Source organism: Mizuhopecten yessoensis, unplaced genomic scaffold (assembly GCF_002113885.1).
Source record: "Mizuhopecten yessoensis strain PY_sf001 unplaced genomic scaffold, ASM211388v2 scaffold11131, whole genome shotgun sequence".
NCBI lineage: Eukaryota > Metazoa > Mollusca > Bivalvia > Pectinida > Pectinidae > Mizuhopecten > Mizuhopecten yessoensis.
In genome coordinates this window covers 843,409-867,413 of record NW_018408895.1, presented here as the reverse complement: position 1 = coordinate 867,413, position 24,005 = coordinate 843,409, and the positions used below count along the sequence as shown (strand labels likewise).

The 24,005-nt window shown below is 34.2% G+C and overlaps 2 protein-coding genes across 4 annotated transcripts in view; one reads left to right on the top strand and one right to left on the bottom strand.

Annotated features, from left to right (window-relative positions):
* The window catches only part of LOC110466351 (dnaJ homolog subfamily C member 17-like), an 11,620-nt gene extending 181 nt beyond the window's left edge, over window positions 1-11,439 (top strand). Inside the window, exons 2-11 of the mRNA XM_021522795.1 lie at window positions 493-500; window positions 1,272-1,342; window positions 1,669-1,727; window positions 2,300-2,387; window positions 2,995-3,071; window positions 4,027-4,155; window positions 4,893-4,970; window positions 6,137-6,217; window positions 6,686-6,856; window positions 9,070-11,439. Of these exons, the coding sequence (XP_021378470.1) occupies window positions 493-500; window positions 1,272-1,342; window positions 1,669-1,727; window positions 2,300-2,387; window positions 2,995-3,071; window positions 4,027-4,155; window positions 4,893-4,970; window positions 6,137-6,217; window positions 6,686-6,856; window positions 9,070-9,210 (903 nt within the window). The 3' untranslated portion in view covers window positions 9,211-11,439. The remainder of the gene's footprint in view (window positions 1-492; window positions 501-1,271; window positions 1,343-1,668; window positions 1,728-2,299; window positions 2,388-2,994; window positions 3,072-4,026; window positions 4,156-4,892; window positions 4,971-6,136; window positions 6,218-6,685; window positions 6,857-9,069) is intronic.
* Window positions 11,440-11,514: 75 nt separating this feature from the next.
* Window positions 11,515-24,005, bottom strand: part of LOC110466349 (serine/threonine-protein kinase PAK mbt-like) — a 22,832-nt gene continuing 10,341 nt past the window's right edge. For 2 of the 3 annotated variants that reach the window (XM_021522790.1, XM_021522791.1), the window contains exons 4-10: window positions 22,889-23,062; window positions 19,961-20,149; window positions 19,438-19,571; window positions 18,732-18,858; window positions 17,245-17,370; window positions 16,669-16,803; window positions 11,515-16,346 (exon numbers count right to left, since the gene is read on the bottom strand). In XM_021522790.1, the coding sequence (XP_021378465.1) occupies window positions 16,185-16,346; window positions 16,669-16,803; window positions 17,245-17,370; window positions 18,732-18,858; window positions 19,438-19,571; window positions 19,961-20,149; window positions 22,889-23,062 (1,047 nt within the window). In that variant the 3' untranslated portion in view covers window positions 11,515-16,184. The remainder of the gene's footprint in view (window positions 16,347-16,668; window positions 16,804-17,244; window positions 17,371-18,731; window positions 18,859-19,437; window positions 19,572-19,960; window positions 20,150-22,888; window positions 23,063-24,005) is intronic. The other variant, XM_021522792.1, reaches the window with a different exon arrangement.

The following is a 24,005-nucleotide window of genomic DNA, read 5'->3' as shown; positions in this document are numbered from 1 at the left end:
CACCACCACCACCACCACCTCGTAAACACTACTTTCATTTTCAAACAGATGATAACATAACGCTAGGACCACTCTTGTCTCTGTTACATGTAATGACCTGGCCATTTGATGTAAGAAAAAGTTTTGATCTGAGGACAGTTCCCATCTGGTAACGTGACACCCCTCATCTGTACTAGTTTAGAAAAAAAATCAAACATTGAATTATTAATCATTTAGAATTAAAGATGAAAACTAGCAAAGATATTTTAGGCCCTCCTAAAATACCCATCAAATTGTAGGATATTGAATTGTATACATTTCCTAATAGGGATTGAGTGGGGATAACAAGCTAATCCCAAAACTGGAAATATTGTCCTACAAAGTACTTGAAACAACCAAGGAAGATCAGAACACCAGAAAAGGGAAGGAAACTGGAGAAATGCGGACGATTTATTAGGGATACTCACTAATCTAACCTAATTCTAATATAGCACTGTACATTCGACAATCGAAGAAAAAGAACAAAAACAAATTTGAACAAATGTGTACAAATGTATAAATGTAAATAAGACAGTAGTATATACATCTTTTTTAGAAATATTATAAATATGCACAAACCCGAAGTACATAAGGGATGAAACAACAAAAGGACGGTCTCACTAGCCGCAGCTATCTAATGACCAGAAAAACCTTGGGAACAGTGCGAGATTGAAATCTTTTCTTCTGCAACTTCTTGTTTTCCGATCCTTTGGGTTTGCTTTGTATATACTTGCAGAAACATCCTCATATTTCAGATGATAAACTAGAATTTCAATGCCTCATCTCAAGTCAGAAGAGAAAAATCCTCACAACTCAGTCACTTTTGTGTAGTCTAGAAGTGTGTGCATTAAGTCATGAAGTTAAAAAATATCCATAAAAATCACAACAGTAACTGGCCTGTTTGAAACAAGTTTCATCAATTTATATTAATAAGTTTTGTTGACCTGGATCTTAGTGCACGAATAATTTGGGAGGTAACTGGATTACATGGAGAAAACTGTGTGGTGGGCAGCAGCTACCTTTTGTCATACAATTGTTTAATCTTTATGTCTCAATAAATAGGCATATTACATACTGCCTTGGGGAATTGAAAAATTACATTGACGTTTGTTCACATAATCAACTACCTAATATTATTTCTTTGATTTGTTTTGGATCTATATCTCAGATATATGCATCTATCACAAAATGTGTTTGGACCCGATGCAGCTACAGAAAGTATAAACATACCTGGTTAAATAATTTTCTTTGTAGATTGTGAAATCCTACAGAAAACAAGCTTTGAAATGGCATCCTGACAAAAACCCAGATAACCCAGCGGCAGGTGAGTTTGATGGCTTTACAGTGATACACTTGGATACATTTGGTTCCCAGATTAAGTACTAAGCAGGTAGTTTTTTACATTGATGTATTTCTTGGTTTATGAAATCATAAATTAAAGATATAAGGATTCCCATCAAGTGTTTTGTAGTGTGTTTTACAGTAATCATTTGTTAAGTTTTCCAGAGAAATTCTCATGCTTAACTCAGCCTTTGTTAAATTCAAATTCTGCTAAAATAACAGAAATCCAGATTGAACAGTGTATAGTTTTTACAAATGACATATAAAGCCATTGGTGAATAATGTTTTCTTTGTTAAATTTCATTTCAGTTGAAGTGTTTCACAAGCTTTCCAAAGCATTGGAGATCCTCACAGATGCTCCAGCTAGGGTATGTAGAATCATTTTATTGAGCGAGAACCTCCCTGGTGAATGCCCCTTTAGAGACACCAGGACTAAACGTGTATTACATTGATACAGTTTGATTACATAGCCTATTTGTTAGAAAATTTATTTGTACAATATTAAACCACATTATTCTAGCTAAATCAGTATTTGTGGAAATAATCGACAGATTAAACATCTTTGGAATGTGCCATTTCTCACAAAAAATTCTTATAGAAGCAACGCTGTAAAAGTATCATTAGTATGATACTTTTTATCATGAACATTTAATTTAAGAAACATTGAGGAACTAGTGTTGGTTTGAGACCATGCACTGGTAATTTTAGTGTCCCTTCTTTTTTGCTTTCTTTATAACCAGTCAGTTGGTGACATTTCAGATGAATTAGTTCATGATAGTATGCTGATATGATCTAAGCTGTATTATGTATGTACAGGCATGTAACAAGCATGCACATGTGTTATGTGTAAGAGAAATAAATAAAACATTAGAGGGGACATTTCTTTCAGGGTTGTAAAGTATGTATATAATACTGAAATAGATTGTTTGAATTTGAATAGGTAGCATATGATAAAATCCAAAAAGCAAAGAAAGCTGCCGAGAAAAGACACAAAGAACTTGACAGCAAGCGAAAGAAATTGAAAGAAGGTAATATCATATATGTTGTATATTTATACTTTTTGAACAGATTGTATATAGCAGTAATCACCATCTTTTTTGTTACCTGACTTTGAAAAAGTAAGTTATAAACTAAAAGATTGCCTGAAAATGTGTTATCCTTCAACCGTATAATACTTAAGATAACATAAATGTTATTTTCTGAAAATCAGAAAATTGGGGGATCTCACTTTATACTAGGAAGGGTTTGAGAATGAGGTAGAATGTTCTAGTGTACCAAAACATGTCACTATTTGGTTGTGTGTGGCCATCTCTTCTTTTGAATATAGGGGGCATTTGTTAAGTCCTGAAAAAATATGTGTCAGTGTATCTCCTAAAATAAAAACCTTTCTCTCCTAAAAGAGTATTGATATCACACAGTTACTTCTAGTTAAACTGAAGTAACAATGATATCTGGTTTTCAAGTGTGATTTAAAATTAAATGTTGCTGTGAAGACACCAAAGTACTAATGTTCACAAGTTTGTAATTTAAATGTGTAATCTGAATATTCACTGTACAATGTTTTCACAGTCTATATCTGTCCGTTCTTGTCTGTCCAGTCCTCCTCTCTTGTACCATTCTCATCTCTACCCACAGATTTGGAATCAAGAGAAAACGCAGCTCAATCACAGAAGGATTTTGATGTCGCTGCTAACAAAAATTTCCAAGCAGAGGTAAGGGTTTAACAGCGTTTATATATAGGTTCTGTTATTTATTGGAGTACGGTATACTGTGGAGAAATATCAAAGGTGTTTGATGTTTGAGCAGACTCAATAAATACCTACGTTTTTCTGTTTGTTTTGACTGGTATATATATTTAGGAAATCATTCCTCTAAATCAACTGAAATTATGAAATACATGTATACTTTTTAAATGCAATAAGTGTAAACCATATACTGTGTCATTTTACATTCAAATGTATGACTCATTCTTCCACTTCTGCACAAAACTTGCCAAATTGCAGTAATATGTCTTCAGATTTTAGTGTTGCATGTTGGTATTTCAAAGTCTGACAGACTAATGTCAGGTGTTTGGTTGGTATGTTGTTAATGACCCAACAGAAAAATCATTATATTGATATAACACATATATCCTTTATACCACAACCTCAGAAGATTAGCAGAGACCAGGTCACATTAGAGATTTAATGATATCACCTGTAGTCGTACCTCATTTACAAAACATGATCTTTTTAATGTAGAACATTAACATATCTATTCTGAATATTTATTTTTTGATACAAGAATTCGAACCCCCAAAGTGAAAGTCAACTTGGTGCAATAAAGTACCTACTATTTGACAAACATTGTCCTAATCCCAGAGCAGTCAAACAGAATTATGGGATATGTTTTTTGACATCTGTTAACATGCCAGGAACATTAAGAGGAACATAAAGCAGGTTATTTTCATTTTACAGTCTCGGGACATTAGACCTGCTCTAACTATATTACAATAAAACAGGTGATGTATAATGATGTGTTATGTAAAATATGTGTGACACTTAAATAAAATATTTTATTATTTTATTATTTTTATTGTATAATATATCGACCATCAAGATTTCCAGGTATATCTCTAATCAAATATTCATATTTAAGTTTCATTCTATACCTTTACATTATTTTCAGATTGAAAGATTAAGAAAGGAAGGTTCCAAATTGCTGGAAAAAGAACAACAACTGTTACAGGAGGAGCTCAAAAAAACTTCAGAAGCTAAACAGAAAGATGAAGAGGAAACAGTAACACCCAAACTGAAGGTATTGGGGCAGTGGTGTTAAAGTCACATACAAACTTCTGGGAGACTAAGATTCTAGTAAACTGTGATTCTTAACAGGAAACACAGCAATCTTCAGATATGCACGACCTCACTGACATATCCACAGTTCACGCACAATGATAAAACATAACTTCATTGATCTACACACTAAAAATTAGATAAACATTATCGCGTCATCATATTGACAAAATTAAGGTATGAAAATGCTCTAAAGCTAAACTTACTTAATCAGATTTTCAACAAAGTGGCTGCTTTTGAAAAAAAAGTTTCATCATAATGATAGGACTTTTTGTGCTATTCTTTAAATTAATAAGTAGTTCATTCCTCCACTTGTTGGGCACATGAATATAGTATAAAGGCAGTGTGTTATGGTGTCATGTCAAATGCATGTCTTGTAATAGAACCATGAAATTAAATCTGTGAGACAACCTTTCATTCTTATATTGATGAGTTATTGTAGATTGTTTAAACCTCTTACACCTCAGAATTTTATACCTATTTTAGGCTAATATTAGAAAAAAATGAATATAATTTTCTTTCTTATTGAAAACATTTCACACATTCCAAATTTATAGACTGTAAATGTCTTAACATCAGATTGAGACTTTCATATCAACATTAAAGAAAAATGTTAAAACAGCATAATTCTGTAACAAAATCTTGTGAGAAATCACAAAAATTTATATGAACTATTTAAATAAAAAGTTTTGTTTGCAGATCAAATGGAAAGCAAAGAAAGGTGATGAAAGCAATGGAGGATATTCTTACACTGTACTCCAAACCATGTTCTCTAAGGTAAAGGTATTCTTTGAATCCACAGTAAAATTTTAAGTAAGAGGCCTTACCTGTGGTACTGTCCTTTACTTTACTTGTTTGCTCTTCATTGCGGGCATCTGTTTCATTTAGGTTTCTGGACAAGTTTTCTACAAATGTAGTTTTTACCAATTTTTAAATTAAACATAGCAGTTGCAGCTATGCTTTCATGAATTACAGTCCTACAGTATAAGTGATGTACAGTATATAGATAGTATAAGTGAAATGTATCCTGGTCTGTCCTACAGTGTAAGTGGTGTACAGTATATAGATAATATCAGTGAAATGTGTCCTGGTCTGTCCTACAGTATAAGTGGTGTACAGTATATAGATAATATTAGTGAATTGTATCCTGGTCTGTCCTACAGTGTAAGTGATGTACAGTATATAGATAATATAAGTGAAATGTATCCTGGTCTGTCCTACAGTATAAGTGATGTACAGTATATAGATAATATTAGTGAAATGTGTCCTGGTCTGTCCTACAGTATAAGTGGTGTACAGTATATAGATAATATTAGTGAAATGTGTCCTGGTCTGTCCTACAGTGTAAGTGATGTACAGTATATAGATAATATTAGTGAAATGTGTCCTGGTCTGTCCTACAGTATAAGTGATGTACAGTATATAGATAATATTAGTGAAATGTGTCCTGGTCTGTCCTACAGTGTAAGTGGTGTACAGTATATAGATAATATTAGTGAAATGTGTCCTGGTCTGTCCTACAGTATAAGTGGTGTACAGTATATAGATAATATTAGTGAAATGTGTCCTGGTCTGTCCTACAGTGTAAGTGATGTACAGTATATAGATAATATTAGTGAAATGTGTCCTGGTCTGTCCTACAGTATAAGTGATGTACAGTATATAGATAATATTAGTGAAATGTGTCCTGGTCTGTCCTACAGTATAAGTGGTGTACAGTATATAGATAATATTAGTGAAATGTGTCCTGGTCTGTCCTACAGTATAAGTGGTGTACAGTATATAGATAATATTAGTGAAATGTATCCTGGTCTGTCCTACAGTATAAGTGGTGTACAGTATATAGATAATATTAGTGAAATGTATCCTGGTCTGTCCTACAGTATAAGTGGTGTACAGTATATAGATAATATTAGTGAAATGTATCCTGGTCTGTCCTACAGTACGGTGATGTCCTAAATCTGCTGATATCCAACAAGAAGAATGGCAGTGCTATCCTAGAATTGTCATCTCAGTATGCTGCTGTGAGTACAACACCGAAGATATCCCTCTTTGTGCTGTAAACAATATACCTACCAGGTATATATATTTCAAAAATTAAGTTAACATGAAACATGCATTTATTGGAAATTAATATTGAAATTACTCACTTTGTAGGTTAGTTGTCAATAATTTTAAACTTATCAGTGAAAATTTTGCATTTTAAGTGAAGTCAAGTTTATCCTGATACCATTTATTACTTAATCCATGAATTGGTCACTTAAATATCTATTATTTTATTAATTGAAAATGATCAATAAATTTCCATGAAACAACTATAATATTAAGACTAAAAAGGTTTCTCAAACAGTAGTAGTCATCAGAAAGTAACAAGTCCATCTCTTTGGAAAAAAACATTAAAGCAGATATTGTTTACAAAATACATCAGTTCTAATATATTATCACACAGTTCCATACTTGTGATACTTACATGCCAATTATTGTTATTACAGCAAATGGCTGTCCAAAATGAAAAAGGGTTAGTTGAGAATCCTTTGACCTTGAACTGGTTGGAAGGCCAGTCTGTACCCCTTGGACCTGCTGCTGCTTCTGAAGCCGAAAGTCAGCCAGATGAGTCTGAGGACAGAGCAAACAACATATTTACAGTGCCAGATCCAACCAAGGTGTGTAAATTGTCTCAATTCTGTACCAGATACTTCAGTTTTATGGTCTTTCAAATACTCTCAAATAATGTTAAGTTCTCCCTGGTCACATAACCACTAGATACCTGTAAAATGGTACAATCTGTCGTAAGTATGGACACATAACCACTAGATACCTGTATAATGGTACAATCTGTCGAAGGTATTGACACATAACCACTAGATACCTGTAAAATGGTACAATCTGTCGTAAGTATGGACACATAACCACTAGATACCTGTATAATGGTACAGTCTGTCTTAAGTATGGACACTTAACCACTAGATACCTGTATAATGGTACAATCTGTCGTAAGTATGGACACATAACGACTAGATACCTGTATAATGGTACAATCTGTCGAAGGTATTGACACATAACCACTAGATACCTGTATAATGGTACAATCTGTCGTAAGTATGGACACATAACCACTAGATACCTGTATAATGGTACAATCTGTCGTAAGTATGGACACATAACCACTAGATACCTGTATAATGGTACAGTCTGTCTTAAGTATGGACACATAACCACTAGATACCTGTATAATGGTACAATCTGTCGTAGGTATGGACACATTTGGACCATGGGGTCACCTGTCTGACCATGTGGGTTTCCTCCCACATTAAGACCCTTGTGGGCTAAAATTGGGGCAAACAAGAGTGATAAGTATAAGTTGCAATAACTTGTTTCATAATTGTTGTAAAATTAATAAAGTTATATAACAATACATGGTAGATCTGATTTGACTGTATATGTTAATGATTCCATATAGACCAGAATAGCGTGAATAATCTGTCATCCAGATAGATGCATAAAAATAATTTTATTACAAGTAATGCATTGAACATATCTTGCTGATTGCTGTTCCCCTGTCTGCAGTTGGTTACATTCTGATTCACTGTAGTGTGTACAGGTTTGTAGCACATTACTTAGTTAGTGGGTAGGTGATGATAGAATATACCTGCAAAAATGTCCCATGATGTGCCACCTGTTTGCAAGGGGAAATCTTGACAGGGACCATTATTCATTTTTATTACAAACTTACTAGTAAATACAGGTTTTTTGTATTGGTGATACGACACAATTGCTCTAACCCATATCAGCCCTCGCCATTTTGAAAACCTATTTCAAACTTAAAGTCAAGTTCTGCTGGTCCAATTGAACTGAAAGTTTGTAGGAATTATCGCCTTATGGTCCTGGCAAAGCGTTGTTATTTTTCGGGTTGTTCAGAAACCCAATATGGTCGCCACGGCCGCCATTTTGAAAAACTATTTCAAACTTAAAGTCAAGTTCTGCAGGGCCGATTGAACTGAAAGTTGGTAGGAATGATCTACTCATGGTCCTGACAAAGTGTTGTTATTTTTCAGGTCAATCAGAAATCCAATATGGCCGCCACGGCCGCCATTTTGAAAACCTATTTCAAACTTAAAGTCAAGTTCTGCTGGGCCAATTGAACTGAAAGTTTGTAGGAATTATCGCCTTATGGTCCTGGCAAAGTGTTGTTATTTTTCGGGTTGTTCAGAAATCCAATATGGTCGCCACGGCCGCCATTTTGAAAAACTATTTCAAACTTAAAGTCAAGTTCTGCTGGGCAGATTGAATTGAAACTTTGTAGGAATGATTGACTCATGGTCCTGACAAAGTTAAGTTAACATTATATTTAACAATTTTTTACTCAAATTGGTACATATTTCAACAACAAAAATAAATACTGTAGGACTCAGGTGACCGTTAAGGCCCATGGGCCTCTTGTTATTAGTAAGTATGTAATAAACAGAGTAAAACAAGCCTTTTTCCATATCTCACCCAGTATCAACCCTCGACCAATATCAGCCCTCGGGCCTGCGGCCCTTGGGCTGATATTGCAGACTCGGGTTGATACTGGGTGCAATATGGATTAAGGCATGTATTATTCTCTATGTATCACATTTTATATAGTGCTTCATAATTTTTACTGTCAGGTTCCATTCAACAAGTCACAAATTGTTTTTCAAATATTATGCTTACACATCCAGGAACAGAATTACTTTAGAGTCTTTCATTCATAAATCCAGGAAATAATAGTCTTTCACTTATCAATCCAAGTTATTCTGATATAAAAACAAAGTGACTTTACTGAAAGCATTTTCCTGTGTTCCATCTCCATTTACATGCCATGAATAGACTATCATGTGACTTTGTGTTTTAGGCGGAGAAGAGAGACACCTGGTCGGCTTACCAGTCTAGTGCTGAGAAAGACTATGAAAGTCTAGTACTGATGAAAATGAGGCAGGCCCAGGAAAGGCAACATCTGATAGAGCAGATGAAGAAGGAAGATGAGGACACATGACACTGTCTACATGTAGTAATATCCAAAGGATTGTCAGCATTCCGAATGGCAGGGGCTATCCATGGGAAATTTCTCCAAGCTACCTGTGTATACAGAGGTACCAAACCACATGCCTACATGAAAGGCTTAATCAGTGTGTGCTCGTTGCGAAATGAACAGAACATGCAATGCATTTTGCAAAAGCAAAACATGTAATTCACTGAAAAAATCAGAACTTCTACAGCCTAATGATTTAGGAATCAGAACGTGCAATAAAAGTTTCAAAATAATTTTTCATATGTAGATTTCCTTTACACAGACCTTTAATTGCAAGAAGAATGGAAATACATTGGAAATAAATCAAACATCTTCAAAACATTTATCGCATAAAAGAGAGTGCTACATGTTTGTGAATTTCAATCATGTCAAAGTCAGAAAAGTTTTGTTATAGAGGGAGGTCATCAAGTAAAACCTAGGCTGCATTCATTTATCGCGATCCAAACGGTTGGACAAGTTGGACCGGAGTTGTTCGTTTATGAATTAAGGTCGTACCTGGTAATCTGATGCTTCTTTCAGGCGAGCCTTGACTGAGCCTCAAAAGCATAAACATTTGCATGTCCACCAGGATTTATACCGGAAAATGATGCATTTAAAAACAGACAAGCCGATTGAACCGGACAGGCACAACGGTTCCTAGACTAGTATCAATGGATTACAGACCTTGATGCTGCATTGCCAATCAGTTTTGGATTAAAATGATTAGGGAACCTTCAGTGTTAATCACATGCCACAAAATTGTCTATATTGGCTGTATAGAGAAAGCATGATTAACGTCATCTTGACAGATTGGATAAAGAATTCCATTTATATCTTGAAAGATGTGAAGAGGATGATGCATCTGTTTATAACATTCCACTTCTGGCTGGTGAACAATATGACGATAGTCTGACCAAAAGGACCTCTCAAGTTGACCTACAGTTATCATATTGATTACAGATAGGTTGATAATTGGATAGCCTAGGGAGAGAAGGTTTATCTACATGTATGTTAAAGGTATGCAAGAGTTAAAAAAAAACAAGAGGCCCATGGGCCTAAACGGTCACCTGAGTAAATTCTGAAGTACTCAAATTGTAGCATGTTCTTTTTTTTTTTAAATTGGCACATAGTTACTTTGGAGAGAGGGCATACACCCATACTAACATGGAGACCAGGCATACACATGCTGTATAGATGAATTAGGTGATACGTTTAATGGACAGATGAAGTTGTAAATGTCCTAGTCAATCACAGGCCAGGGTGGCCATCTGGAATTTAACAATCAGCATGAAAAGTAACAAACTTGGTCAAAACCTCATAAGGAATACCTCTATCTAGTAAGTAAGAAGTCAATCGGTGTAGCCTTTCTTGAGAAGAAGACAAAAACATCTCGGTCAATGAGAGGACAGGGTGACCATCTTGGATTTTCTGATCGTCACAAAAAGTAAGAACACTTGATCGGGAACCTCATAAGGAAAGTTTGAAAAAATATATAAGTGAATTGAAGTGAATTGCTGCTGATAATCTTGAGAAATCATAGGGGGTATTAACAAACACCTTTACTACGGTTAGAACGACAGTGACCTACAACGTCTCAACCACGTGGTGTTCCATTCAACTCGTTTCCGCCATGCCTTCAATTTCAGTGACAAATTTATCGTCTCAGCAAATCAGAGGCCACGATCGGCCATCTTGTATTCTCCGATTGGCAGTAAGTCTGCCAGTTACTGAATGATCGGGCCCATTTTCGAACTTGTCTGAGATCTTATTGATATAAAGCAACATAGCAAAATTTATAATGACTAAAAAGAATCATCACTAAGCATATATTTGTTGATAACAACTACTGCTATTAATTCATGTCATCTGTGTAGTATATATTGCACATAAAACTGAAATATGAAATCCAAGGATCAGTCTCGGTAAGCTTCACAATCTTAACAAACAAATCCCAAATACATTGTACAATATTTTCCAAATTTCTGCATTGTAAGGGCATTCGTGTCCAAAACAACACTTTTATAACAGAAATAACTTGCATATGTGATTAACTATGAAAAATATCTCTTTAATATCGCAATTAAGGTTTTTTTAAGCTGACAAGATAACTGACAACCAGTCTGTGTATAGTATGTACTTGATACACCTAAACATTATTGATCAGGTGGGCATACCTACACAAGGAATGTAACCGGCCATTATAAGTATGATAAGCCACAGGAAGGTCAACACGACAGGACAGTTTTGTCTGATTGTACCATGGGCCAAGTACAAGAAAACACACAAACATAATTTTATAAAATTGTTGTTTATTAATGATATCATTAATCCATTACCATCTTGTATATAATCAGTTGATAATACAAAGGTGTATATGTAGTACTAGTTTAAAAAAACAAACATTGCATCAACATGAATGTTTTATATTACAAAAACATTTACAATATATTACAAAGTTCTTTTTCTTCCGAAAATAAACATGCAAAAAACAGGCAGATTGTAATATGCGTAAATATCAGGATTTGTACCAAATCACAATCTTGTAGTTCTTCAAACGTTGGATGATTATTGTCATCCACCTGAAACAATTAAGTCTGGAAAAACCATAATTTTATCAATATTTTGTTCTAAAATCTGCTCATGCTGGAGACTAGACATAATTACTTTTTAGGTAACTTAGAATTAAAATGTTTCAAAAGGAAGCTTTCAAAGCCAACTCTGAATAGAAAAGTACCAAATTAAAAAAAAAGAATTCACAACATTTCCTGACAACAAAAAAGTACTTGTCATTTCTACAGGGAAAGTATCAAAAACGAATAATTACAAGGTGAAATGTGCAGTCATGTAATGCTGGATGGAAACGTAGGCTGAAAAAAATTGTAATGTAACTTAAGGTACTTGAGAATAGAAGCAGCAAAATGAAATTGACGTCTCCCCTTCAAATACCATGATAAATCTGACAAATTACGTGTTTACCAATATACAAATACCATGATAAATCTGACAAAATGATAGAACATCCTTCGTTTTCAGCATTACCTAGAACAAATCAATCCTTTAAATTGACAAGTGAAATGATTAACATGTTATGCAACAAGTATGATAAGTATCGTTTAGAGAATCATCTACAAGTGTACTGTTAGGAAAATCATAATAATCTAAAATATGTGTCTTGGTAAGTACTTCTAATTAGTTGCCAAGAAAAAAACTTCAGGATGATGTTAATTATCTCCCTTTGGCTAATGGAGCAACATTGATGTTAAATTGTACCTAGTACATATTCTTTTTTATCTACATATGTGTAAATGAATACCCAGCCTGGCTGGACTATGACTTTGTTCTGACAGGCTAAATAACATACATATACACTTACTGATATCTACTGTATACACAGCCACAAGAAATGCTAAATACCCTCAGCATCAATTTGTAAATATTTTTTTCCGTGGAATGTATTACAATATAACATGAAATATAATCTAAATCTTCAATAATATAACCTCTGCTTTTCAAGTTCTTTAATGAACAATAAATATTAGTAGATCTTGTTTATTATAAAAAAAATATTAAAAACTTAATGTCTTTTCTGCACGTATCCAATCATTATCCAAATATAATATTTACTCCAGCACATTATATTACTGACTTGATACAAAAATTGGAATGTTTACTACGTCATTATTTAAATACATACTGGTAAAATATGTTATTCACCTGAATTATATAGTGACGGTCTTTGCCAAGTATGTTTTAAAATAAAATTCTGTGGATAAATATCTGCATGCTTTTTACTACACAAGCAAATATAATGTGCTTTGAATAGTACAAAAATAATAATGCATGCTCTTTTTTCCTGAATTATCTTTTTTCCAGTTTAATAACAATCTGTAATTCCTAACAGTAATATGTAATTCCTTTTTGTTACATCTTTATAACTATGTAGTACTTGTTCTACAGATATAATAGCACTTGTGTTTTCATCAACCCAACCTCAGACATTATTTGAAAAAGAAATAGATTTTATCCAAGATATCCTGTATGGTAACCACTCAATGTTACAACATATTAGGGTGATATCTTACTCCAACATATCATTCTGTATTTGGAATACGACCAGTGTTTTACATTTTAATATCATGAAGCTTTAGCTTTCATTATCACAGAGAGAAGCTGCGACAATTGTGGAAAATTTAACTCATGACATTCTCAAACTTTTGTACTAAAAGATATCCTAATTAATTAATTACATGATCAGTGAGTGTGAGGTAAAGTTTACAAAGCAGACATTACCAAGTAATGAGGCTATCACAAATGAAATATGGTATTTACAAGGCAAACATTACAAGAGAAGTGACTGGTATTTACAAGAAGAAACATGGAATATTATCTTGAAGACAGTGTTTCCTGTCATATGTGGGATTTACAGGCTCTGTCATTAACCCTTTCACCACTGTAGACCATAATGGACACATCCATATCAATGTATGGTAGAGTCTACTAAAGTTACATAGGGGTGAAAGGGTTAAAGGAAACATTGCAATTGGTGACCACCAAAAAAAGGACATGGCTTAAAATAATATAAATTTTCATTATATATATTTTTTTCACTTCTGACATTTGAAGACAAAGAGAAGACGTAAACATAAAGAAAACAGTACTTATGGATTAATGATAGACATTATAAATTGTACATATTTAGTGTAATATTAATAGATGAATTACACGAGGATATATATTATAATTATCGCATCATCGTTTGGTGTGCTCTCTCCGACACATGGACAGTAGCTATATACACTAGACTAAACTCTTATGTACATTTCAAATTTACATTTTTACAACATTAACATTAGTTAAGTGATGGCAGAAAGCTTAGTACAAAATATGACTACTGGGAAATAACACTTTCTGCAGCACTGATGAAAAAATCTGTTATTTCCCTTTACTGGCTTCTTGTGTACAGCAAAGTACTAACAGTTAACAAACACTTCCTAGATAAACAATGAAGCATGACAGATTTGTTGTTCACTATGACATTAAGAGGTGGAAATAGCAATTTAACACTTACAGAAACTATTTCCCTAATGTTCAAACTTTTCATAAATGGAAGTTTCTTTCTTTCTGTTGATGCCGATTCCAAATTCAATTGTCCATGATATGTGCAGTAAAGACAAGCCAACAAGCTATGGGTGACAACTGTTCATACCTATGTACAGTGTATTTAGTTTGTATAATGGCAACAAAGGTTATATAGTATATGTATAATACAAGCTGATATGACAGTATAACATTCACAAACACATAAAACATGGAAACAACCAAGTGTAAAGATAAAATAGTGTAAATGCACATTTTCATATAAAAACATTGAACAATTTCTAAGTTTACAGCACAGGTGTAGTAGACTACATATGTATGATAAATGACTGATATGCTGTTTGAATTGTACACAACAGATAGATGATTGCTAGTGTCTGAAATGGAAGGTTTAAAACACAGAACTACTTTTATTGTGTACCTTTCTTGAAGTCACATAAATATTTCTTTGTTTTTATAATATTAAGAATTCTATTAATAAAGAAAAGTAATAAATAGTTAATACAGTACATTTGTACTTTAAAAACGAGTTCACAACGGTACCTTAGATTTAATATACATTCTCAATGATATGGTAATGTTTGGAGATTCAGCCCAGTACGTTCTAATATGATCACATTGTTTCATAACACAGTTGATAACATTGACCATTAATTGATAGGTATCGATTTATATTTCCAAAAAGTCACAAAAGAAATACATGTTCTGCCTAGATATGGTAAGTTTTACTTGTAATATCATCTATAAATTGTCTTTTGGTACATACATAAATTAAGAACATGACCGAAACAGATTTTCAAATTTCAATACAAATTGGAAACAATAATAAATTTTGTGTTAATGTGGTACAGAAAAGTTCAGTTTTCAGAAGCCATATCTACAACAACACTTCCTGTTCAACTATTGTGACAGTGAAACGATACAAGCCAGCTGCCTCTGTCTGAATATGAAAATCTCACCGACCATGTTTCTGTACTATCTTGAGTCGGTGACTGCTTATGAGATGATGAATCTTGTGTCCTATACACAATGTAAAGGTTAATGAGATGATGAACTACACAGTTCACTATCTCTGTGTTCTATACACATTGTACAGGTTTATGATATGATAAACTACACAGTTAACTATCTCTGTGTTCTATACACATTGTACAGGTTTATGATATGATGAACTACACAGTTAACTATCTCTCCGTTCTATACAATACACATTGTACTCCCTGTACGATTGACACTTCATAATACAACAGTTCCTATTTCAATGTTTCATATTTTTGAAGTTATTGTCAGGTTTCACTTAACAGCATTTCTGATCTTCAATAATATTTAATATTAAAAGATATCTATAAATTAGTAAGATCCAAAACAAAACATTTGGCAACACATACATGTGACACTTAGTTGCTGTATAACAAAAGTTTAACATTGATAGCGATATTCACTGTTATTGTAAACTACTTCCCTGATATGTAATCCTTTTCACAGCCTGCTGCTATTCAAATTATTACAGGTTTCAATATCATAAAATATATTTTCAACAATCATGACATACAAATGGCAACAATTCATATAACCAACTGAAAATCAGCTAGTCTTTTCTATTTTACTATCTGTTCCCATTCTCCTGTAAAGTACATTCTGTTTTCCTCAGTTTAAAATTCATACTTTCGAATTGAATAAACTGTACTGATTCATAAGACATGTGAAACATTCAGTAAATCTGTTCTTTTTCTTGCTATTCTGTCAAATGGTAGCAATGTGAATCCTTCCTGAATATATATACCACAAGCTGCTTTATTGCTGCGACACCAACAGGACCTTGCACACTGATGAGTATAGATGCCATGGATGACAAGGAAGGACTAACATGGACTATGCTTGAAACTCCTCATGAGAGGCACCAAACAGCTAGGTTTTTCTGCCATCCGTAGGAATGCGTGCTGTAAAAGTTCAAATGCAGTAGCCCTTTGGGTAGGGTCGCGCACCAATGTCTTTTCTAGGAATCCTTGTAGTCGTGGCGATACCTGTAAAGATCATTTTTGATATTTAGTAATATACAGCATTAAAATGACATTTTTGTGATAGGAATGCTTGCTGATTAATAGGCAATTTTCGTTCATTGTATTTCCTATGGTTTCACCAGATGGATCAGAGATTTTTCTGCTTAGCTTTGGGCAAACAAAAAGGCACAATGTAAAGCAAATTGAACTAATGGTATGTCATAAATCTATACCTTTATGTTCAATTTTTGTGCTTTGGTGGTCATTTTAATGAAATTCAAGTCAAGCTTTCACACATCTGGTGCAGGATCATTATAAGAGATATTTTAAACATCCTAATACTTACTCTGTTTGCATTTTTTAGCTTAGGTGGGGGCATGTCCCTGATTCTGCGCATGGCTTGGAGTGGTGGCTCATTGAAGAATGGAGGTTCCCCATCAATCATCTCAATAACCATAATACCAAGTGACCAAATATCAACCTACGAATAAAATATACATTTTTCTGCAAAATTTGACATGACTAACCTTTACAAATCGTATGTAAGGTGTACTATGAAATCACATTCCTAATGAACAGGACATTTTATGTTGTTATGCCTTTACATGGATCATTTTCTACTTTGCTAATTTAATAAGAATTAAACATATTCCTCCATTTGACGAAGTTTGCAGAATGTCAATATCAAGACTAGCAAAGTTGATACAGCGTGTAGCTGAGACATGGGCTGGCTTTCACAATGTTATGCTTTGAAGGTCTAGCTACAGTTTTGAAACCAGATATGACTTAAAATTTGTGCAAATAGCGATGTCTTTCCTTCATTAATTTTCCAAAGTCTGAGATTCTAATTTGTATTTTGATCTTCTAATTAATCTCACAAGCAATCACAGGATAGTGTCATTAAAGGACCTTATATTTATACCTCTGGACCATAGGGTAATCTTGATATGACCTCTGGAGCCATCCAGTATGGTGTTCCAACCAAAGATTTGCGTTTAGGTAATTCCTGAGTCACTTGTGCACAGAATCCAAAATCTGATAGTTTAACCTGTGAAAACAATCATAAAAGGATTAAATTTTAGTATTTTTCTGTATTTTTTCTAAAAGAGCAACTCTGATTTAGTTTTAAAATATAAAGGTAGAATTTTATACACATTTTCACAAAATAAATATAGCTTTTAAATCTGCTCACAAAGAGATTAAACTTCTGGTGAAAAGAGTTTTATAAGGAGGCCTGATGGTTTCCGAAAGTAGTGTTATAGTGAAGTTTGGTGGTTTCTTATAGTACTGTTATATAAGGTGGTTTGTTGGTCTGATAGTACTGTTTTATAGCATAAGAAGGCCTGGTGGTTTACTATGGCACTGTTGTGTATAGATAGGCCTGGTGGTTTACTATGGTACTGTTGTGTATAGATAGGCCTTGTGGTTTACTGTGGTACTGTTGTGTATAGAAAGGCCTGGTGGTTAACTATGGCACTGTTGTGTATAGATAGGCCTGGTGGTTTACTATGGTACTGTTGTGTAAAGATAGGCCTGGTGGTTAACTATGGCACTGTTGTGTATATGTAGGCCTGGTGGTTTCCTATGGTACTGTTGTGTATAGATAGGCCTGGTGGTTTACTATGGTACTGTTGTGTAAAGATAGGCCTGGTGGTTAACTATGGCACTGTTGTGTATATGTAGGCCTGGTGGTTTCCTATGGTACTGTTGTGTATAGATAGGCCTGGTGGTTTACTATGGTACTGTTGTGTAAAGATAGGCCTGGTGGTTAACTATGGCACTGTTGTGTATATGTAGGCCTGGTGGTTTCCTATGGTACTGTTGTGTATAGATAGGCCTGGTGGTTTACTATGGTACTGTTGTGTAAAGATAGGCCTGGTGGTTAACTATGGCACTGTTGTGTATATGTAGGCCTGGTGGTTTCCTATGGTACTGTGTATATGTCGGCCTGGTGGTTTACTTTGGTACTGTGTATATGTCGGCCTGGTGGTTTACTTTGGTACTGTGTATAAGTAGGCCTGGTGGTTTCCTATGGTACTGTGTATATGTAGGCCTGGTGGTTTACTACAGTACTGTGTATATGTCGGCCTGGTGGTTTCCTATGGTACTGTGTATATGTAGGCCTGGTGGTTTCCTATGGTACTGTGTATATGTCGGCCTGGTGGTTTCCTTTGGTACTGTGTATATGTAGGCCTGGTGGTTTCCTATGGTACTGTGTATATGGAGGCCTGGTGGTTTACTATGGTACTGTGTATATGTAGGCCTGGTGGTTTCCTATGGTACTGTGTACATGGAGGCCTGGTGGTTTCCTATGGTACTGTGTATATGTCGGCCTGGTGGTTTCCTATGGTACTGTGTATATGTAGGCCTAGTGGTTTCCTTGGTACTCGACAACCTTGCACTACCTACCTTGCCATCTTGGGACAGCAGGATGGAATCTGACTTGATGTCCCTGTGGATGACCCCATTCGAGTGTAAGAAAGCCAGAGCCTTTAAGCAGGCTCTACACACAGTTGCTATTTGCACTTCATCCATTCTAAAAAACAACGAATGATTAAAATATTGATCACCACATGGAAAAGTACATACCTCTAATGATCAGTAACAGTACAAAGAATATAATCTGACTTAAAGTTGAGATATGTTTCAAGGTAACAAATCAGAAGATTATACAAGGATTTACATTTTAATATAGCTATATACAGTTAATTTGTCAAATTATCAAACTGTTAACAAAATTTGAGCCTTTTTAAAGATGCCGTCGTCAATTTAAGCACTTTTAAATGCTGGGCAAACCATAGAGATCTCCAAAATATCAGAACAGTGAAACATGAAACTTCGTAACTAAATTGACTAATAAATCTTTAAAGATGTATAGGTTACATGTCTAAGGAATATTAAACAATAAAACATTGAGACACTTTCAATTTTAGCAACCAAAAAATATTGAAGACTTTTCAAAACCTTTGAACAGTGAAAACTCTGAAGATCTTCAATAATTTGAAAATCAAAACAAATTCTTTGGATCAAACGTTTACATGGCAGCTAACGACCTGCAAAGCTAACTGTTACTTTCCACCGATGCAGTATTATATACACATATATAAACACTTGCCTGTTATGAGTAACAATATCAGTGAGTGCTCCACCCTCGAGGAATTCCATCACCACCCACAACTCGTCTTCCACCAGAAAGCTGCTATACATATCCACTATGTTGGGATGGTGGTAATCTCTCATGATTACGACCTGCAGAAGCAACAGAGGAACTAACACTTTATTCTAAACCCCTCATGCCAAATTATCTTACCCAACATTTTTAAAACAAGAAAAAGCTGTCGGCTTTCATCTCTTTCTATATCATAAACCTGAAGATTATACAAGTGTTCATATCGGTAAACTCTTTAGCGTATCGCTGCTTTCGGAGATTTCCTTTGGCATTAATTCAAATAATACTGATAAATGAATTAAAACATTTTAAATAACGTTTTTTACCTTTTCTGTTTACTTCATTTTTTAAATTAAATTTGATGTTATATTATTTCTTGTATTGATCAGATTCTTTATCCACAATTTATAATCAATTCCACTTGATCTGCATCCATCAATTTTCAAATGCAAACACAAAATTTGCTGACCTCGTTGAACAGTAGTTCTCTACGTTGCTGTTTGCGCAGATCCATTTTCTTGACAGCAACTTTCTGACCATCTGCACGTTGCGTTGCTATACATACAATTCCTGTGGATCCCTCACCAATTTTGAGGAACTGATCAAGGTCATTTCTGGGGTCACCCTGGCTGACCACCATTTGTAGAGCAGCTCGGAACTGTCAGAGATGAAATTATTCAAATTACTTTAATTAACTCTTATAGAAAAATCTCATATATACAAAGTAAAGAACAAGCATGATAACAGTAGAAACTGATGCCGCAGCCTGAGAACAATACTTCAGTATTTTAAGTCTGTATAGTAGTTAAGTTTAAATAATTTTTTCAGTTTTAGCGCATTCTACTAATTTATTCATGTTTAAATCATTATGAAAACAAATGTAGAAACAGACACAGTGCAAAAATAAAATCACTGCTAGTTTGGTGCAGGTGAAACACCACAAAAACTGGACCCTGTTTTAAAGCTCTCTTCAGCAATCATAAATACTGCATAGATGGTAAGGATTCACAATCTTTTGCTATCAGAATAAAAGGGGTTTGACCCTTCTTGTATGTATCAAGCATTACAAGTTTACAGTCATGTTCACACAGCTGGTAAGTTAACAAGTCATATCAGACTTGCCCTTGCTTCACATAACATGATACATCACCTTGGTCTAACAATAGGTAAACTTTTAAGTAACAAGTAACAATAACGTAGTAATAGAGCACTTTTAACTGTCTATGATAATCAGATGGCCATTTGTATTGCTAAGTGGGAGTAAATGCATTCATTTACAGAGTGAAATACATTTAATTGTATTTAATTGGTTGTTCAATTTCAATTACGGTTCAATACATTTGAATAAAACAATTACACAAAGTTTTAAGGATCAAAATTAGAATGTGTTATATGAAAAGACCATTATACCAATAAGCTATAATCACAAAACTATTCCAGTTTCGCATAAGTGTAATGTTTGATCACATTGCTGATAAAAATCATTAAATATTTGATGTTTCAAATGGATGTTTACTTGAAACACTTTGATCTACCAACTTATAGCATTTAAATCCAATTATTGAAATCTTCATAGTACCTGAAGCAAAAAGCGATACCAAGTACAATGACATTAGTAATTTGGGTTGAAAACAAAGTAACATGATAATATGCTACAAGAGTTAAAATTATCTATGCCTGGTTGAAGTATTTGACCTTGTTCGTCCACAGAGGTCAACTCAATATCACTTCTCCACCTTGTAGCACACATGTATCACTAGTACAGTATACATGACATGCATCACTAACAAAGACATACACGTGGCCTAAATCAAAATGAGTGTATTCCATGAGCACTTTTATCACATTACAACACAAATACCATGCATAACTAGTTCAAAGATTAGGCCAAGACCAGATGGTTAATAGTTCAACTTAACATACTGTAAAATAAAAACAAACTTCTGCAAAAAGGCCTACTATACATAATATATATATATTCAGCAGAGCAAACCTACCACTGTTTCCAAACTTCCAACCCTGACCTGGGTTGGCTATGATTATTTATTATGATCCCATACCAGACAATATTTTTCAGAATTCCATGATTGTGTGTATATGTGTGTGTGTAAAGATATAAATACCCCATTTCCACTTTTATGAAAAATACAGGTCAGTGACCTACATGAACTATTTATATGACATATCAATGTATAACAAATTTATCCATGACTAACATTTTATTACCTGGTACATATTTACCCATGACAAATTGGTTTCTTACTTAAATGTATCCATGACATTGATATCTTATGTGTATTTATCCATGACATTGTTGTCTTACGTGAATGTATCCATGGCATTGTTGTCTTACGTGAATGTATCCATGACATATTATTGGTGTCTTACGTGAATGTATCCATGACACATGAGTATATCACATATTCATACGTAACATATCAGCGTATAACATATTTAATTGATTAAAATTATATCTATGTTACTGTTCATAATATTGTTTTAATGCTCTATTCGAAAGTTTGAAGACCAACAAAATCTTATTAAATCTGGTTGCTGAAGGTGTAAACTATAATCTATATACATTTAGTTTCAGTAAATTATATTTTTGCACTTGGGTTCGTTTGGAATGATGAAAGAGGCCTAACAAATTATCCACTGGATTGTAAAAAAGTTTAAGAAGAGACAGTATGAATACGGAATACTGTAGATATTTTTACAATGCCACAAAATAAAACAGTAATATGATTTAAATTTCCTGGAAAAAATAAGGTACAAACTATTGTGCATCAAAACATTCTGTAGAGAACACTTAAGATCTTGACTGTAGTTTTAACAAGAATTTGACTTTCAATAATGTACACTACTTTAAAATGCAAATCAGAAATTTATGTAGGAATTGAAATATGAGACTTATGCTAATTTGTAACTGTAGTACAAAGCGATATTGTTACATTGAAAAAAAGCCTGTGCAGTACTTGGTATGTGAACCTGTACTCTTTTGTCATTGAAATGTGCTGAGTGTAGAAGGACAACACTATGATGATACAAGGTGAGAAACAGTACTGTAGGATAGGGTCGCTATAAAGGATGGTTAATAGAAGTGTGTCTAGCTAGTACGTATACCTTCACTAGCTAATTAGCAAATGGAAACAATGTAGTAGACAACTGAAATAGCTACCAAGATTAAATTATTATATAAGAAAGGTGAATCAAAATGTTTGTGTTAGTTCCCTCCACCAGAAATACTCAGCTATAGCTACTTGTTGTTACTGTATAGCATCACTTATAACTATGGTGAGTCACAGTTATTCTATATAAATCTAGCTATACACTTTTAATTAGTACCCACACTAATTAGGACCACCACATTACTAATAAAAAAACTTGAGATTCCAACCTGATCATGTGACAATCTCTGCTGCTCTGGCATGGAACCTGGTGGGGGCTGGTTGTTTTTGTTTGAGGGGGGGATTTTCCCCGGAGATTTGTGTGGTGGCTGAGATGATGGGTGTGCACCTGGCTGCAGGTTGGAAGGTTTGTTTGGAGTAGGTGGTCCGCCCTTCATAGGTGACTTCAGGAACAAAGGAAAAACATGGTACATATATATACACAACGATGCGAAAGCCGTGGCAGTCTGTCGTCCAACATGAACAACTGTCCTAGGTTACCCTGTCGTATCAGGTGCTTGTGGGGCCACTCAAACTGTACATGTGAATATCATGTTTATGATGTGTTTTTAATATCACAACATGCTAGTAAAGTACCAATGACAGACCACAGGAGCACATTTTTATTTTGATCACAGTACTGGTTTTACTTAAGAACTAATGACACGCCACAGGACCAAGGTTTGAGTTTGATCATCACAGTACTGCCACCACTGGTTTCAGTAATCTGGGTATGTCTGGCGACACCTGTACAGCTACAGTGACTGTGTGTACACTGTACTACAGGCTGTTACAATCGTGATCTCTACATCAGTGACAGGGTAACATTTGACAGTTGTTTTATGTATACACAACTCATTGTATCCTATTTGGACAATTCTAACATTAAATATTAAAACTAAACAATAAGCAGTACACAATCAAGCATTTCCTGGTGTATTCATGCCATGTTATCCAATCTGAAATAAAATTTAACTTAAACATGCATCCAACATGCTACATTATCAAGTTGTCATGTTAATCTTAACAAATTGCCTCCCCTTTCCTTTAAGCATATTTTACGGTACCATTATCATATGCAACAGACTAGAAAATGTCTAAAACTTATAACAGATATAGGAATGCCTAAAACTATGACATATCGTGTGGTTAAGGAACAGCCCACAACATTAACTAGCACTTCTCAACTTCCTAAGTGCACAGCTGCATCCTCATTTCAAGTAGAATGGTAATCTGAAGATGTCTACAGAAAAATCAGAGATGTAGCCTTGTGAAATGCTGAGCTAAAATCGTAACTGGTATACGCATCCCAACATCTGTTTTATATTATCAATGTGAAATTATCTT